General features: G+C 38.3%; 1 protein-coding gene across 4 annotated transcripts in view; it reads left to right on the forward strand.

Moving 5' to 3' along the window:
- The window catches only part of Cep350 (centrosomal protein 350), a 135,220-nt gene that overhangs the window by 35,143 nt on the left and 80,637 nt on the right, over positions 1-19,440 (forward strand). For 3 of the 4 annotated variants that reach the window (XM_050135390.1, XM_050135395.1, XM_050135391.1), the window contains exons 8-13: positions 2,625-2,738; positions 7,690-7,836; positions 9,239-9,894; positions 11,362-11,483; positions 13,956-15,016; positions 16,916-17,057. In XM_050135390.1, the coding sequence (XP_049991347.1) occupies positions 2,625-2,738; positions 7,690-7,836; positions 9,239-9,894; positions 11,362-11,483; positions 13,956-15,016; positions 16,916-17,057 (2,242 nt within the window). The remainder of the gene's footprint in view (positions 1-2,624; positions 2,739-7,689; positions 7,837-9,238; positions 9,895-11,361; positions 11,484-13,955; positions 15,017-16,915; positions 17,058-19,440) is intronic. The other variant, XM_050135392.1, reaches the window with a different exon arrangement.

Genomic DNA, 19,440 nt, shown 5'->3' on the forward strand with positions numbered 1-19,440 from the left:
AAGACAGGATTCAAAATCAACTGTTTAATTCTAAAACCCGACAGCTTTCTAGTAAGCCCCATAAAGAGTTTGCTAATCTTTTTTTCCTTTTCTTTTTTTTTTTTTTTTTTTTGGTAGCACTGTGTCCAGTTCTTTTTTCTTCATTTTATTAAGCACTGTGTTCAGAATACTTTTCTCATGTGGAGAGAACATACAATGTAGTAATTATGAGCAGTTATTTTAGAGTCAACTTAAAAGGGTTCTACATTTCTGGCTTTGATATTTATTAGTTGTATGGGGTTATGCTACATAATCTTCATCTTTGGTTTTCTCATCTTAAAAAGAAATGTTAATAACTGCACATTATAGGACAGTGTCATAGCTTGGGAGAATATGTCAGATACTACTAAAGAGATTATTCTGTTACACTCTGCCCTTCTCTTTTTATGGTGGAAAAATCAACCTATCTGTCTCTACCTGTGTTTCTGTTACATTTGCCGTTGTGTGAGTAAGCTTATTACCCATCTTGCTTTCATTCTTTTGTATCATACTTTCCTTCTCTGTGTAGTTACACTTATTAACATACTGTTTAACACATTATAGCATAGCAGTCATCATGGTAGACTACCTCTGGATTTTTCTCCAGTGACTGCCCTGTTTCCCCCTTCTGTTGAGAGCAAAGCTGCAGAAAGTTTCCTTATAGTAATGATCTCTGATTTGTCTTCTACACACACATGGTTGTTTGGGTTTGGGGTTTTGCTGTTATTACAATCATGAAAGACATACACTTTCCATGCAGTGTTTAATGTCCATCTGTCATCTTCTCTGCTCAACAGCATTTGATACCATAAACAATCTCTTCCTTGAAGTTCTTCACTTGGCATACTAGAAGCATGTTTTTCTTTTTAAATCTGCCTATTCTTTTTTCTTTTCTTCCTTTCCCCCCATCTATCATCTTTCCTCTCTTCTTTATCTAAAAGACCTACTAGGAAAATGTATGTATTCTTAACAACCTGAAATAGTTCTCTTGCAGATATCCCCACATCTGTGTGTCTAGTTGAGACCTCCTTCCTGATTTCAAACTCTTTATCAACCTGCTAACTATACTCCTTCCTCGAATGTGTTATATCTCAGTCTTAGTGTATGAAGTCAAGATTATCAAGGTGGGTGTGACATTGCTTAGCTCCAGCTGTCACTCTGTCAGCTACTCTTCCGCAGACCCACATCTTAAGTAATCTTTCCTGCCCCCGTTTCTTTCATATCTTCTGTTCTATTTTCTAAATTCTATCTATGGCATAACCACCTTTATCACCTTTGTCACTGTTACCTAAATCAAGGCACCATCAGCCTGTCGCCTGAGTTCCCAAAGAACTTTCTTAACTGGTGTCCTGACTGCTGATTCTTCAATGAGTCTGCTCTCAACACTGCTGTCAGAGTAAACTTGTTAAAGTTTTGTTTAAATTGTGTTACTGCTTTGCTCAGAATGTTCTACAAACTTTCCATTTTACTGATGAGTAAAACAGAAAGCCTAAAGAACCTTTCACCTTATCTGGCTCTCATTTGTATCTCCAGCCCGGGTCCCTACTGTTCTCCTCTTTGTCATGGTCACACCAGACTCCTTGCTTACTCTTAGATACCATTTGCTTCTGCTTTAGAGCCTCACTCAAAGTTATAGTGCTCTATGTGTATTTTAAATTGCATTATTCATATCTATAATTTAGAACTTCTATATTCTAAACTTTTGTAAAGTTTTTATCTTGAAAATTTTAAATAAAATAGGAATCTAAAGAAATGCTCACTGAAATTCTAAGCATGCAGTGATTTGGAGGCATGACTGTTGTAGCTTCTTCTCAGTTGTGGAAATGAGGCAGATTTCTCACAAGTTTTTGAAAAAGAAAAGCAATAACAAAAAAGAATTGGTACCTAACAACGGAGTAGTGGTGATCTTTACCCCTTTTCAGTGGAGGGCTTCACATTGATAGTTTGTGGGTCCTAGGAGTAGCCCCAGTGAAGGCTTTTCTCTCCTTCTCCTGAGACCACCAAAGGATGCTTGTGTATGAGCATCCTACGTATACTTTTCTTTCTTACACAAAGTTGTTATAGAATTAATTTATAAACTCGGCATAAAAGATGAACTTACTATGCATCTTAGCAAACTCAGCATACAGTTTTCTTCACTGAGTTGACAAGTGCGCCATTTCACTGTGTAGCTGTACTGGATAGCTTCTTCTTGGCATAACCTTGCTGCTGGCATCACTGTTCTTGAGCTCCGTGGCCTTTAAAATAGAGTTTACGTGAAAACAAGCTCTATGATTTCACTAAAGAAATAGTCTAATAGCAGAGATGGCTACTTTGTGCTTTACAGTTGGGAAGCTGTAGGTGTGCACATTTTAGACAAAGACATGACCCAGTCTGTCTGGCTGGAACTAGATAGCAGAGATATCAGCATGCTATTCAGAATGTTACACAATTTATAACATGAATTGTTTATGTTTGGAAATTTCCACTTAATGTTTTTAGATTGCAATTGACCTTGGGTAACTGAAACTGCTGAGAGGAGAGGCTGCTGCACTGTGGTTCCTCATTGAGGGAGGTGGTGCTGAATGAGAGCTATAATGATAGACTTCAATATCTATGCATTTCAGATGCTACCTCTGTAAAAGAGAAGCCTGCTGAAAAAAGTAAAGACAAGAAAGTGGCCAAGCCAGTACGGAAAATCCAAAAGGTGACTCAGTTGTCAAATGCAGACTCAAAAACAGGTTAGTTTTCAGTAGTTTGCTCAGCTTAAACAAAATTTTTATTTTATTTGGAAAATATATAATATGGAGATGGAACCTATATAGATGTATTATGTCATATTACCAGATGTTCTTATTGTTAGGAATGTATGACAATTCAGTCTGTTACACATGTCATAATTATATACATGTATTTTGTTACGCTATAGTTGACAGCATTTACTGTCCATATTTAGAATATACAATTTGAAAGCTTTCTTATATGTATAAATCTATGGAAACATTTGTTTATTGTATTAGTACTGCTGTGCAAACATTCCTGACAATGCTTGCTGAAGGAAGGAAGGGCTGATTTTGACTCACAGATTTAGGGTGAGTTAATGATGGAGGGAGGGCAATGCAGGAGCAGGATGAGGATGGCCGTATTTCATGCTCAGGAAGCAGAGAGAGATGAAAGCTGTGACTTAGTTCACTCCCTTTTTATTCCATCTGGGACCCTCACCTCACAGAGTGGTGCCATCCACAGGCAGGGTGGGGCTTCCTTTCTGTGCTACACCATTCTGGAAACACCCTCGTAGCTTAACCAGAGGTGTGTTTCCGTGGTGATTCTAAGTCATATGTTGTTTACAGTGAAGATTAATATCAGATTCATCCTATGTTCAAGATAGGGAAAACACATATCTTCTCGAAAAGAGCGTTTTCTAGTTTAATAGAAATACACCAAATTAGTGATTTTTTTCCCCCAGAGGAATCTTTTCCTACAAGGGGATTGGTCATGATTGCCTTTAAGATACACATCAGAACTCCTGTGTTCTTGCTAGTAATGGTTAAGCTAGACAAAGAATAGGTCAAACTAGGAAAACAAGGCATTTCTACTTCCATGTGATTGCATGTCAACCTTGATTCAGATTTCTTGAATTTATATTATAGCTAACTTTATTTCTTTGGCATGTGAGTTAATTTTAATATAACTTGGTTTTCTCATTTGTAGAGGATCAGATCAGTGGTGTTTGTCTCTCGGGGTTGTTGTGAGAGCTAAACGAATCAGTACTAGAAAATGCTGCAGTTTGTCCCGCATGCATGACATGCTTTCTGGTGGCCCGCTGTCCTGCAGTGTCATCCAGCAAGTAACTTTTGGCCATGAAATAGTAGAGACGGTTTGAGAACTTGTCACTTTAGTTTCAGGACACTCATTTAGTTTCATTCCCTCATTTTTGTATCTCTCAGCAGTATTTGTGTGTGTGGCAGTGTGGTGTGCTATGCTTAGGCAATAACAGGGGTTAGCAAGGCAAAATATTCCTGAGAGGTACAGTAAGAAACAAAGTGTGACGCGCTTTGATAAGAGATTACAAGGTCTTAAGGGCAACAGAACAAGAGTGATGAGGTGCTGTTTCTGGTCAGGACTTTATCTTTCTGGTTATGGACTAATACTTAGAGTGACAGCATATTTTGTAAGTACCTTTAGATGCAGTAATAGAATAATGATAGAACTAGCAATTCTGTACAAATGAAACTGTTTTACAAGAAAATGAGTTATCTAAATGTTAATTAAGTATAAAAATACTTTTATATTATGTAATTCTGTCCAAGGCATCCTTTGAAATCAAGTACAAAGATTGTATTTGCCCAGTTTTATGATAATCCGCTTCATCTGTATGCACTTGCTATTAACCTGGACTGAACAACATTATATGTGATAAAACTATATTAATAGTTTACTAGCAAGAGTCATCTTCTTTTTTTTTTTTTTTTTTTTTTTTGGTTTTTCGAGACAGAGTTTCTCTATGATTTTGGAGCCTGTCCTGGAACTAGCTCTTGTAGACCAGGCTGGTCTCAAACTCACAGAGATCCGCCTACCTCTGCCTCCCGAGTGCTGGGATTAAAGGCGTGCGCCACCACCACCCGGCAAGAGTCATCTTAAAATGACTTTATGAGACTATTTCAGAATGCTGCAATTTAGTTTTTTATTTTATGTATCTGGGTATTTTGTCTAGTACTACAAAATACTGTCTGTGTACTAAGTGCAGCCTGGTGCCCTCAGAGGCCAGAAGAGGGCATCAGATCCCTTGAAATTGGAGTTACAGACAGCTGTGAATCACCATGTGGTGCCGGGAATCAAACCTGGGTCCTCTGAAGAGCAGCCCTTGCTCTTTAACTGCTGAGCCATTTCTCTACCCCCTAGCACACAGCATTCATGTTTGTTTAACTTTGAGTCAGAAAATTAAGGTAAAATTCCAAAGAATTCTGTTCTGTCATTTTATAAGAACATAAAGTTTGTTATAGATTGAACAATAAGCTTACAACCCTTTAAACGCTTTAGCCCCATTGTTTATGGCTAATAACAAAGTATAAAAGCATTTCTAAAGTAAACAGAGACTGATTCAGTGGGTAAAAACTGTTCACTGTGCAAGGATGGGGACTTGAAGTTGAATTCCCAGAATCCCCATAAAAACCAGATGTATAGCGTCAGCCTGTGTCCTAGTGCTGCTGTGGGAGATAGTAGGTGTAGATAATACCTGAAAGCTCCTGGGCCAACTAGCCTGGTGCATGCCACAGAAAAACACAGAGTAACCTGTCCCAAGCAAGATAAGTGAGGATTAACACCAAAAGTTTTCATCTGACCTTCATATGTGCATGGTGGCATGTCTTCACACACATAAGCACACACACATATTCGCGCACGTACATACACACTTATGCATGCATGCACACACACCTACACGTGCACACACATGCATACACACACATATATATACACATGTACATACACACACATGCTCACACACGCACATATACTCTTAAGTATGCATGCACACCTGCACATGTGCATGCACACACACATATGCACACATTTTAAAGTAAGCAGAGCATACTTAATTCAGTTTTGTAATTAATGTATTTATCACTCGTATTGCCATTTACAGTACTAAATTAGAGCTCCTTTAAAGAAACTCTTAATGGAATGTCTTTCATATAATATAATAATATAGTATACTAGAGAACTGGAAAAATACAAGAAAACAAAGCTATTATTTGGACACAAACAAAAGTACTAGTGTTAGTTTAAGTAGTTCTGACTGGTATTTAAATTTTTTTATAACAGGTATTATTTATTTAGCCCATGCAGTAGTTTTAAAGTCATACTAGTATAATTTTAGTTATTATACAGCTAAACTGTTTTTGTATATATAAAATTCTTACCATTTTTTTTATTTTTAAAATTTATTTATTTATTGAGGAAAGGTATCACTTTGTAGCCTTTATTGGCTGAGAACTTTCTGTGTAGACCCAGTTTGGAACTCACAGAGGCTCACCTGCCTCTGCCTCCTGAGTGCTGGGATTAAAGTCATGCAGCACCACTACTGCCCATACAAATGGTATTTTTAATTGAATTAATTTTAAATCACTATTTCATTATTCCCTTTGTTATTCCGTTTCCTTTTTTTGGGAGCTCAGGCTGGCTTTAAACTCAATTCCTTTTGTTCCTACTTCCTGGATGTTGGAATTAGAGGTGACCTTGACAGATGTCTTCCACCACACTCTGCTTCACCCATCTCTTTTTTTAATTCGTAATGGAATTCAGGGCTGTGTATGCTAAGCAAGCTGTATGTCGCCCTTGCCTTCCTGCTTGTCGTGTTATTTTGCATTTAATTTAGTGTTTTTTTCTAATAATTTTCACTTTGTAAACATTTACTGCTTTATATGTAGCTATTTTCAGATGATCTATTTGAATTTCTTATATCTGAAACTAATGAAAACTCTTCTTGGTAAATAACTTTATTGCAGCACACCTTTATTTTTATGAACTTTTATGATTAAGGATAGTCTAAAACATTAGTGTTTATTGTATTATTTTAATGTCTACTTATGTGATATAACTGTAAAATATGAAAATTTTGCCATGCAGTGGTGGTGCACTCCTTTAATCCAGCACTTGGGAAGTAGAGGCAGGAGGATCTTTGTGAGTTCAAGGCCAGCCTGATCTGCAAGAGCTAGTTGTAGGACAAATTCCAAAGCTACAGAGAAAACCCTGTCTCAAAAGCAAAAAACAAAACAAAACAAATGAAAGTCTCTACCATACTATCCCCATAAAAGTGATTACCTTGTTTTTATGTTTCTCCAGAATTTTATCCCTGTGTTTAGATTAAGCCTTCATTTGGCTAGCAGGTATGTTTTATCATGTGCTGTGTTCAGGTAGTAACTTGAGATTTCAAGACTCGCTGTGATTTGGTTCTTAATTTTAAAAGTGTTTTACGTTACTTGAAATGTGGAGGTAAATCAGGTTTTAAACAGGCACAGCCAGATGGTCTAGTACGTGATGACCTGAGTTTAATCTTAGGACCCAGGAGGTGAAACGACAGAACTGGACTGATGACCCCAACTTGTTCTCTGACCCCCCCACGTGTGGTGCTGCATACTCTCCTTACCCCCAAAATACATGTGATTTTTTTTAAAAAAGAGATTTGAACAAACTTGTTAACTAATATTGATAACTTAGAATTAAAAATATACTTAAATTTATAAAATTTATTTTAATTTTATTTATGTGTATGAGTGTTTTGCCTACACATGTGTCTGTGTGCTTAGTGTGTGTTTAGTACTCATAGAGGACAAAAGAGGATGTTGGACCCCTTGGAAATGGAGTTGCAGATGACCGTGAGCCTCCATTGGGGTGCTGAGAATCGAACCCAGGTCCTCTGGAAGAGCAGAGCAGCCAGTGCTATTAACTGCTGAGCCTCTCTGTACTCTAAAGATCCACTTTTAATGGCAGGTCTTTTGACCTTAGCAGAAGTTAAATGTAAAATTAGTTATAAAACCTACATGACCAAGTAACTATACTTCTTAGAGATAAAATGAAAGTTTTAAATGTGGTGCAGTATGTATTTCAGATGGTAATTACAAAACTTCCATGACCACGTAACTACCTAGAGATAAAATGAATGTTTTAAGTGCAGTGCAATCTGTGTTTCAGGTGGTAGTCGTTTGATAAGCACATCTTCTTGGCGAGATGGACAGAAATTAGTAAAGAAGATTCTGGGACCTGCACCCAAGATGGAGCAAAAAGAGCGAAGACCAGCATCAAGTGACAGAAGTGGAAGAGAGAGAATGGCTAAATTTGGTGAGAGGATATAGTTAAAGTTGTTGCAAAAAACAAGTTGCTTGTTTACTACTTAGAAGGTAAAAATGTGCTGGCAAATAATTTAAAGACTGCATTAAATCTGTTTCTGTAGCCCCCAAATGAGGAAATGTTTTGTTGAGCTTGGATAGGTCTGGAGAAGTTACCTTCCTCAGAGGTGTGTAGTCATAATTAAGTTTGTTTTAAAATTTAGGGTTCTCCGGCCGGGCAGTGGTGGCGCACGCCTTTAATCCCAGCTCTCGGAGGCAGAGGCAGGCGGATCTCTGTGAGTTCGAGACCAGCCTGGTCTACAAGAGCTAGTTCCAGGACAGGCTCCAAAACCTCAGAGAAACCCTGTCTCGAAAAACAAAAAAAAAAAAAAAAAAAACAAAAAAAGATTTAGGGTTCTCTTAAATATGATCTTTAAATTCTTTTTTTTTTTTTTTTTTTTCCTTTTTGGGTTTTTGAGACAGGGTTTCTCTGTGTGGCTTTGGAACCTGTCCTGGAACTAGATCTGTTGACTAGGCTGGCCTCAGACTCACAGAGATCCACCTGCCTCTGCCTCCCAAGTACTGGGATTAAAGGTGTACGCCACTACCACTCAGCTCTTGGCTTTCTTTCTTTCTTTTTTTTTTTTTTTAAAGTACATTGACTACTATCTAAAATAGTTATGAATCTCGGGAGATGGTTCAGTGGTTATAGTGCTTGATGTGGACCAGAGTAGTTCAAATCCTCGCCCACCTATATGTAATTCTTGCCTCAGAAAGGAGTCCTTAGAGGAATCTGGCTAGCAAGACTAGCTCTGTATGTGAGCTCTGGTTATGACTGAGAGACCCTACCTCAGGGAGTAAGGTGGAAGAGCAATGAATGACTCCTGGCATCGACCTCTGACTTCCACGTGCACAGACCTCCCTCTCCATGGACACATAAGCACACATGTGGCCTATACATACAAACATGCACACACACACACTCATAGACATGCTCCTACACACACACACACACACACACACACACACACACGGGAAAAGGAAAAAATAACTAGTTATGCTTTCTATAAACACTAACTTTTGGAAATGAAACATAAAATCCCCACAGGCCAGATTTCCTTTTTAGTAGTGAAGAAATTTGCCTCACTTTATTTGAGTTCCTGGAGTCATAATTAAGCAAGAAATATCATCAACTCTGATTTAATATATTGTTGTCAATACAGACAGCAATTATATTTCTTTGTTTCTTTCATCTTGCAAGTGAACTCATGCATATTCTCAGTCTAACATTAAGCCATGTCAGCAAATTATAGATAATAGGATGGTTGTTTGCTGACATAATGTATTTATTGTGTTCTGCTATTCTTAGTGATGAATCTGGAGTTGTAATATGACTAACAGTCTGTACGTTGCAGGGGGCCATATTGGAAGAGCAGACTCCGACCCCAAGTTGGATGTTGTGCATAAACATCTCCCACGAAGCTCAGAACGGTCAAGAAGTAGAGCTCGGTCTGAAAATAATATAGTGAAATCAGCTCCATCCCTTCCAGACAATAAGCAGGAGGAAAACGCTGCCTTAAACAAGGATTTTTTGCCAGTTGAAATTCGTGGCATTCTTGATGACTTACAGCTAGATTCTTCAGCTCAAACTGTGAGGCAAGAGATTGGAGAGTTACAGAACCAGAAGTCATCGGCACCTGTGCAAGCGCCTCGGAGTCACAGTCCTGTGAAAAGGAAGCCTGACAAAATAACTGCTAACGAGGACCCCCCTGTGACCTCCAAAAAGCGCCACTATGACACAGACGAGGTGCGGCAGTACATTGTCAGGCAGCAGGAGGAAAGGAGGAGGAAGCAGAACGAAGAGAAGAAGGCTCAAAAGGAGGCTACGGAGCAGAAGAACAAACGGTTACAGGAGCTCTACCGGAGACAGAGAGAAGCCTTCACTAAAGCCAAAGCTGTGCCTCCTGATCCATCAGCCTCCAGGCGGCTGCAGGAAACATACTCCAAATTGCTACTAGAAAAGACTTTGCTGGAAGAGCCAGCTCATCAGCATGTTACACAGGATACACAGGTACTAGTAGTGGTGGGAACACAACGTGGGTAATTCATGGTGAGGAAAGCTTGCTCGCGGTACGGAAATGTTGGAAAATTATCATCCCTACCACTAGACATGCTCCGACATGTGACAGTCAAGACCTTTCATGAAATTTATTGCATGCAAAGAGTGATGAGAAACACACAGAAAGTAAGAGCTGAAGAGCTTGCAACATTGGTTACTAGTGATCTCTGTCATTCTGATATTCCTGCCTGGTTTTCATTGTAGTACTGAGAAGATATTTAGTATATAATACACAACCAAAATATGTTAATGAAATACTTAGTTTTGGGTTCAGTGTTGAAGACATACTCTTGTGCTAATGTTTTTTGTTTGTCTATTTTTGTTTAGTTTTTTTTTTGACAGGGTTTCTCTGTGTAGACCTGACTCGCCTTGAACTCACAGAGGTTCACCTGCCTCTGTCTCCCGAGTGCTGGGATTAAAGGAGTGTGCAACCACTGCCCAGTGCTAATGTTTTTAAGACTGGTAACTGAGTGTGTTTCAGGTATTACATACTGTTTTAAAAGCTTTACTTACAAACATCAGTAAATACAACTCCAGGAAGGTTCTTTTTACTTATCAGATGAAAAAACCTGAGATTTATAAAGGATGCTATTTTATTTTAACCATGTTGCTAATATTAATGTCTCATATTAGTTTCTGCTCATATTTTAAGGGAATAACCCACCATGGAGGGGAAATCAGGGTGGTCACATGACATTTACAATCAGAAAGCAAACAGTAATAGACATGTGTTGGACCTTAGCTTGCTTTCTCCATTTAATTACTCACGGGTTCTAGCCAGGGAATGGTGCACACGCAGTGAGCAGGTTTTCCCAACTTAACACAATCAAGATATTCCTCACAGGATTACCTAGAGGCCCATACCTAATTTCTGTTTTGTTCTAAATTCTGTTGAATTGACAATTATTACTGACCCACCACAATGTCCTTGTGGATTTTAGATAATGTTTTGCAGTTAATTGTAGTGGTTGTTTTTGTTTGTTTGGTTTTCTGTGATGCAGGATCCAGCCCACAACCTGGTGTAATATAGGTAAACACTTCATTGAGCTACATCCCACAACTAAATATAAAGCGATTTTACTTGAGGGAGGGGAAAAAAACCCTCTCTTTTATAATTTTTTTAAAGATTTTTTTTAATGTACATTGCATGCATATATATTTGTGTGAGGATATCAGATTCACTGGAACTGGAGTTGTAGACAGTTGTGAACTGCTGTGTGGATGCTGGGAATTGAACCCAGGTCCTTTGGAAGAGTGGCCAGGGCTCTTAACTGCTGAACCATCTCTCCAATTCCTATGATCTTTTTTTTTTTTTTTTTAATTTTTTTTAAGTTAAAGTGGCTTGATGAGTTTCTTATGTGCTACTTGAAGACATTTTTGTGATCAAAATCAGATAAATTTGATATCCTTTTCTCTTAGGTAAGACCTGGGTATCAACCATCTGGAGAATCTGATAAAGAAAACAAAGTACAAGAACGTCCTCCGAGTGCATCTTCTAGCAGCGACCTGTCCCTGTCAGAACCTCCACAGCCTCTTGCAAGGTAGAGGGGGAGAGGGATAGAGAGAGGATGAAAGATGAGGTTCTTTCTTTTTATAAAAAAGACTTATTTCAAACTTGGTAAATATCTTCAGCTGAAGCCTGAATATGGTGTATGCTGTGTTCGCTCTGCTCTGGTTTTTCAGTTTTTCCTGTCCTTTAATTCCTGTCCCGTGTCAATTCCTTATGCCTGTGGTAGCACTCGTGCCTCCTTTGACCCAAACAAAGTTTCCTGGATGGATAAATCACAGTGAAAGATATAGATGGTTCTAAATTATATTTTGTAATAATAGCCATTGAGAGAAGAAAAAAGATTTGAAGCAGTTTGAGAATGCACAAATACAAATCAGATCTCTTTCCAATTTGTAGTTAATACACATGGTCCCCTTTCACCCAAAGGACAATAAATATTGATCACATTTTAGTGGTTTTTGTATTTATTTATTTTATTCAAAATATGAGTGTTTTGCCTGCATGTATATACATACGCTACATATATTCCTAGTACCCATGGAGATCAGAAGAAAGTAGAGGATCCCCTCAAACTAGAATTACTGATGGTTATGAGTCATTGAGTCACTGTGTGGGTGCTGGGAACCAAACTTGAGTCCTCTGCAAAAGCAGGAAGCACCTTTTTTTAGTTTTTATTTTAGATTACACATATGTGTGTATGTGGATATGTGCATGCCATTACAGGTTTCTGCAGAGATGGTCAGTCTCATATGAGGTGCCTGAAGTGGATGCTGGGAATTGAACCTGGGTCCTCTGGAAGATCAGCCAGTGATCTTAACTGCTGAAACATCTGTTTAGCCTAAAAGAAATGCTTTTAGCTTCAGAGACATCTCTCTAGCCTCCATTAATATTAGTGTCATTTATTATTTCTTAATTTCTAGGCCTAGTAAAAAAAAAACCAGTGTTTGTGTTTTAGTTGGTTTTATTTGTTTTGTAGTGCTAGAATGAAGCCCAGTACCTTGTGCCTTTTGGGTAGTGATTTAGTGCTGGCGCACATTGACGCACTATTGTTGTTATTGTTCTACAGAGGAGAGAATTGAAGTCTAGACTTTAATTAAACTTTCTTAAGATCAAAACAGAAGTTGTGGAAGTGGGTTTGAACATAGGCAATCTGACTTTATCGTTTTGTTTTGTTGTTTAAGACAGGTGTTTTTTTTTTGGTATAGCCTTGGCTGTCCTGAAACTTACTTGGTAGACCAGACTGGCCTCGAAGTCACTCACGGAGGTCTTGGAATCTTACTTTAAAAGCCAGTACTTTTAACCAGTTTGTGTATTTATTATTAGTAAGAGAAATGTATGATTTGTTTAATGTTCTAAATGTACTTTAAGCTTAAATCATAAGGTATAATTTTTTATTATGAATACGTTTGTTTAGATAATACGGTCCATGTCATCATTGTCAGATCTGCTATGCTGGTGTCATGTTCACAATTTTTGCCTTTCTTATTCTAAAGAATGTTAAGAAACAAACCAAACACAAGTTTGTTGTTGCTTTGCATTACTTCTTCCACTTATTTCTTTTATTCACTTCCTTCTTCTCCTCCTAAAATTTTAGATTTGTGTGTGTGTGTGTGTGTTAAAAATTGTACATTTTCACCTGGCAATGGGGGCACACGCCTTTAATCCCATACTCGGGAGTCAGAGACAGGCAGAACTCTGTGAGTTTGAGGTCAGCCTGGTCTACAGAGCGAGTTCCAGGATAGGTGCCAAAAACTACACAGAGAAACTCTTGTCTCGAAAAACCAAAGTGAATGGATGAATATATAATAAATTTTTTTTTAAATTAAAATTGTACATTTCCATAAAGTATCATGTGTTATACTAGGGCACACATACTGTGGTTGGAAAGGTAACTTTGTGTGGTCCCTTCCTTCTTTATTTGGGTTCTCTAGGCTTGAATGGTAGAGGCCTTTACCTGCTTAGTCATTTGATGGGTCCCAATATTAAGCAATCTTAAGCATTTCTCTTTTATATATTATTTTTTAAAGGGTTGGATAGTGGTATTGTTCTAAGGAAGCTTGCTGCAGAGTTTTAAGTAACCACTTAAAAAAAATAAATTCGAAGAAAGCAGTTTACAAAACAGTATAAATAGTGAAATATCATTTTTGTTCAAACACCATAACAAAACCACAGCATACACATAGATAAAGTTAGCAAGGATATAATTGTAAGCCAACTACCAAAGATAATGAATCCTTTTCTTGGTTATTCTGAGTAATCTCTCACTCTCAACCCTGTTGCCTTTTTTTTCTGGAAGTGTTTGTATACTATTCTTATAATCAGAGAGCTCCTTTCCCCAGTTTTAAATGATAACTTAGGCTGGGATCGAGGCTCTTTGTAGAATACTTGCTCAGCATGACCAAGACTCTGGACTCAGTTGCTAGCACTGCAAAAACTAACAAAACTAACAACAACAAAACACATGGATTACTGTATTAACTAACATTGTGATTTCTGTTACCAGAAGAGACTTGATGGAACCTACATGGATGCAGCCTGACAGGTTGAGCCCACGAGTTCACAGTTCTCAAGCACAGCCCCTTGTTGGAACGGCTGAAAATTTACTTTCCCAACTCTTGCATCTTGAGCATGTAGGAATTTTGCACAAAGACTGTGACTCTGTTTTCCCAGCCAAGAAGAGTCATCATAAAGCTTCAGGACCACTAACTGTCACACCTCAACCATATCTGACCTCACAAGCTCCTCATCCAGATGCCTTGTTAAAACCGAGTACCAGCCAGTATAAGAGTAAACTGGATCGTATTGAAGCCTTGAAAGCAACAGCTGCTTCTCTGTCTAGCAGGATTGAAAGTGAAGCTAAGAAACTAGCTGGGGCGAGCATTAACTATGGGTCGGTATGGAACAATGACTATGATGTACAGCAGGCACCTCAAGAGAATGGGCTTTGGACTAAAACTGTCAGTCCACCTGTGAAAGAGGACATTGAAGATGTTTTCTCTGCCCGAATTCAGAAGATGCTGGGAACCTGTGTATCTCATGCAACTTTTGATGATGATCTTCCTGGTGTAGGCAGTCTTAGTGAATTTAAGAAACTTCCTGAGATGATCAGACCCCAGAGTGCCATATCAAGCTTCAGAATGACATCCCCTAGTCCGAAACCAGGAGGGCTGCTGGCACAGCTGTGTAAGAGGCAGACTGACTCCTCCAGCTCTGATATACAAGCCTGTTCTCAAGACAGAGCCAAAAGGTCTCTTTGTTCCAGCATAGACTCGGTCAGCGAAGGGCCTCTTCTTAGTGAAGGGAGTCTCTCTGAGGAAGAAGGAGGCCAGGATGCACGGCCCCTCCTGAAGGTAGCAGAACTCTTAAAGGAAAAAGAATTCTGTGCTGGAGAGAGAAATTCTTATGAACCCATCAAAGAGTTTCAGAAGGAAGCTGAGAAGTTCTTGCCACTTTTGGGCCACATAGGTGCTACGCAAAGTAAGGGACCGTGGGAAGAACTGGCAAAGGGAAGTCCACACAGTGTCATTAATATTTTTACCAAGTCGTATCAGTTATATGGAAAAGGTGAGAAAAATCGGCTTATACTACAGAAAGACAATTATTTCATAATTTTCTTTCTTTTCTTTTAATCCATGGTCTCTCAATACTGAAATCGTATAACACAGCTTTTTCGTAATGAAGTTAATTCCTTCAGTTATGTCTGTTTCTGTTTTCATGTTATTATGGGTGAGTTCTACCCAACGTATAATAACATAACCTTAGAATTCCTGGGCTATCTATTTTCTTTCTTTTTTTAAATATTTATTTATTATGTATACAATGTTCTGTCTGTGTGTATGCCTGCGGGCCAGAAGAGGGCACCAGACCTCATTACAGATGGTTGTGAGCCACCATGTGGTTGCTGGGAATTGAACTCAGGACCTTTGGAAGAGCAGGCAATGCTCTTAACCACTGAGCCATCTCTCCAGCCCCATATTTTCTCACTCTATAAATGGAGCAAATTATTTGACAAATGAATTGATTCTGTGTGTTCTTAGACTCTTATTCCTTTTTCCTAAAATTCACATTTGGGCACTTTATGATCTTGTGACAAGTTTATATATTATTCCTCTCTTTTGCTTAACTACTTTATTTACGTTGGTGGTTGTTCTGGCTAGGTTTTGTTTTCAACATGATACAAATTAGAGTCACCCGGGAAGAGAGAGCCTCTGTTGAGGATTTGCCTAGATCAGACTGGCCAGTGGGTATGTCTGTGGAGCATTATCTATTATGTTGGTTGATGAAGAAAGGTCCAGCTTTTCTGATAGTATCCCTGTGGGTGGTGCCATCCCTATGGGGGTGGGCCTAGACTGTATTAAAAAATAAAAACTAGTTGAACTTGAACCTTTGAGCACTAGAGCAGGCCAGTAAGCAACCTTTCTCTGTGGGTCTTGCCTCTGCTCCTGCTTGAGTCACCCCCCTCACCCCCCATTTTCCTCAGTGATGGATTGTGACCTGGAAGTCGAGGTGAAGTAAATCCTTTCCAAGCTGTTTTTGATTATGGTTATTTATCACAGCAAGCAAACAAGGACAGTTACATTTTAAATTCCTTTTGATTCTAATGCTCTTTCAATTTTTTTTTTTGATGAAAGCAAAATGCTTAAGTCAATATTCTTATTTAGTATTATTTTATTTTATGTATATGGGTGGGTTTACCTGAATGTATGTTTTGCGTCTGCCTGGTGCCAGAAGAGAGTGTTGAATCCCCTGGGATGAGTTACAGATGATAGTGAACTGCCCTTTAGGTGCTGAGAATGGAACCCAGGTTCTCTGGGAGAGCAGTAAGTGTTCTTAACTGAGTCATCATTACATCTCGATATTCTTATTTCTTAATAGGAAAATTGGTTTCATTGTTAAATTCTTGTATTAGATCTTTATTAAAATTTTATAGTTATAATGAAATATTTGGAGATAAAATATGTTATTTGGGATTTGCTTCAAAATAATCTGTAAGTTCACTGTAGAAGAAAGAAATAGAAATAGATTGTTTAATTAAATGAAACTAGCTTGCTTTTGTATTAGTCATAGTAATGGATACAGTAGTTTCATTATGCTTATTTATTTTAAAAAATTTCCTAAAAAGAAGTGAAAAGCAGCCAGGCATAGTGGCCCACACCTTTAAGTCCAGCACTCAGGAGGCAGAGGCAGGTGAATCTGTGTGAGTTAGAGGACAGCCTGATCTACAGAGCAAGTTCCAGGACAGCTAGGGCTACACAGAGAAATCCTATTTCAGAAAAACCCAAAACCAAACCAAAAACAAAAGAAATCTATATGGCTGTTAAGAAAGCAAGATAAAAAGATGAGTTGTAAAAGCAATTGAAGCTGTCCCTTTTTATGTTACTAACTTCATGCTGGAGAATGCCTTGCTTATAGTTTTAAATTTCATTTTATTTTTAACTATACCACAATTATTTCTTTTGATAGGATTTGAAGATAGAGGAACATCAGCATCACGGCCTTTCAATGCCACCACAACCCCACTGAGCAGTATTTCCTATGAAGATGATTTTGTCTCCTCGCCAGGGAGTGTGACATTGACAGAAAAAAAATCTACTCATGAATCTCAGTAAGAATTTGACAGCAAATATGAAATAAGGTTTTGAGTAGAAAATACATATGAATGAGGACTCCCATCAGAGTATAAGTAGCATCAAGACTCTTGACCTGAACTTCCTGACTTGATGCTTGACTCTTTTTTTTAAAAAGTTATCTATCTATCTATCTATCTATCTATCTATCTATCTATCTATCTATCTATCTATCTATCTATCTATCTGTTATGTATACAATATTCTTTCTGCGTGTATGCCTGAAGGCCAGAAGAGGGCACCAGACCTCATTACAGATGGTTGTGAGCCACCATGTGGTTGCTGGGAATTGAACTCAGGACCTTTGGAAGAGCAGTCAGTGCTCTTAACCGCTGAGCCATCTCTCCAGCCCCCGATGCTTGACTCTTTAATGCTTGTTTGTATTTGAGCATAATGATGAAGCTAGTAGAACATGCTCACCTCACAGTCATTAGAAATGTTCAGAGAAACACACAGTTTTCTTTTCTTTTTTGCGATAGAGTCTCATCTAGCCAAGGATGACCTTAAATTCTTGATCCTCCTTCCAGTTCTCAAATGTGCTGGGCTCACCTGTGTGTGCCACCACACCTGGTGAGTGGAACATAGAATACTTAAAAGGACCTAATTACAGACTTTAAGTCAATCTGTGAATTTCAACAGAGGATAGCATTGGGAAACAGTCTTGCAACATAGTAATATAAGAAGTGTAAAAATTTGTTTTCTGTGGTAGATGAGGAAAATTAGGTAGACATTTAACTTTGTGCTAAGCAGTTTTTTAAATCAAGAAAACATCTAAAACTTTGATAAACATTCAACATCTAAGCTTTGAAGAGGTAGGTTATGACAACTTATAATTATTGGACCCTTAAGGTTCAAGACACTGAATGGATTCAGGGACTTTGCCTATATAGCTCATTTTTCTAGAAGCCTGATTTGGGAAATATTCTTAGAATACCTGTTTTTTTTTTTTAAATTGATTTTTATTGAGCTCGACATTTTTCTCTGCTCCTCTCCGTGCCTCTTCCCTACCCCCATCAACCTTCCTCCAAGGTTGCCATGTTCCCAATTTACTCAAGAGATCTTGTCTTTTTCTACTTTCTACTTCCCATGTAGACTATATCTATGTAAGTCTCTTAGGGTCCTCATTGCTGTTTAAATTCTCTGGGATTGTGGTTTGTAGGCTGGCTTTCTTTGCTTTGTGTTTAAAAACCACCTGTGAGTGAGTACATGTGATAATTGTCTTTCTGTGTCTGGGTCACCTCATTCAAAATAATGTTTTCTAGCTCCATCCATTTTCCTGCAGAATTCAAGATGTTATTTTTCTCTGCTGTGTAGTACTCCATTGTGTAAATGTACCACATTTTCCTTATCCATTCTTTGGTTGAGGGGCATTTAGGTTGTTTCCAGATACTGGCTATGACAAACAAAGCTGCTGTGAACATAGTTGAGCACATGTCCTTGTGGCACAATTGAAGATCCTTAGGATATATTCCCAAAAGTGGTATTACTGGGTCTTAAGGAAGGTTGTTTCCTAATTTTCTGAGAAATCACCACACTGACATCCAGAGGGGTTGTACCAGCTTGCACTCCCACCAGCAATGCAGAAGTGTTACCTTTTCCCTACAACCTCTCCAGCATAAGTTGTCATCAGTGTTTTTGATCTTGGCCATTCTTACATGTGTAAGATGGAATCTCAGAGTTGTTTTGATTTGCATTTCTCTGATGACTAAGGATATTGAACATTTCCTTAACTGTCTTTCAGCCATTTTAGATTCCTCTGTTGAGAGTTCTCTGTTTAGGTCTGTATTCCACTTTTTTTTTTTTTTTTTAAATTGGATTATGTGTTCTTTTGGTGTCCAGTTTCTTGAGTTCTTTGTGTACTTTGGAGATTAGCCCTCTGTCTTATGTGGGGTTAGTGAAGATCTTTTCCCATTCCGTAGGCTGTCGTTTTGTCTTGTTGACTGTGTCCTTTGCTTTTCAGAAGCTTTTCAGTTTCAGGAGGTCCAATTTATTAATGGTTTCTCTCAGTGTCTGTGCTGCTGGGGTTATATTTAGGAAGTGTTCTCCAGTGCCAGTGCATTCAAGTGTATTTCTTACTTTCTCTTCTATGAGGTTCAGTGTGGCTAGCTTTATGTTGAGGTCTTTGATCCATTTGGACTTGAATTTTGTGCATGATGATAGATATGGTCTATTTTCATTCTTCTAGATGTTGATATCCAGTTATGCCAGCACCATTTGTTAAATTTGCTTTCATTTTTCCATTTTATATTTTTTTACTTCTTTGTCAAAAATCAGGTGTTCAAAGATGTGTGGATTGATATCCAGGTCTTCTATTTGGTTCCATTGGTCCTCCTGTCTGTTCTTATGCCAATACCAGGCTGT

The sequence above is a fragment of the Alexandromys fortis genome, unplaced genomic scaffold (genome assembly GCF_014885135.2).
Source record: "Alexandromys fortis isolate MF-2015 unplaced genomic scaffold, M_Fortis_MF-2015_v1.1 scaffold_21, whole genome shotgun sequence".
Taxonomy (NCBI): Eukaryota; Metazoa; Chordata; class Mammalia; order Rodentia; family Cricetidae; genus Alexandromys; species Alexandromys fortis.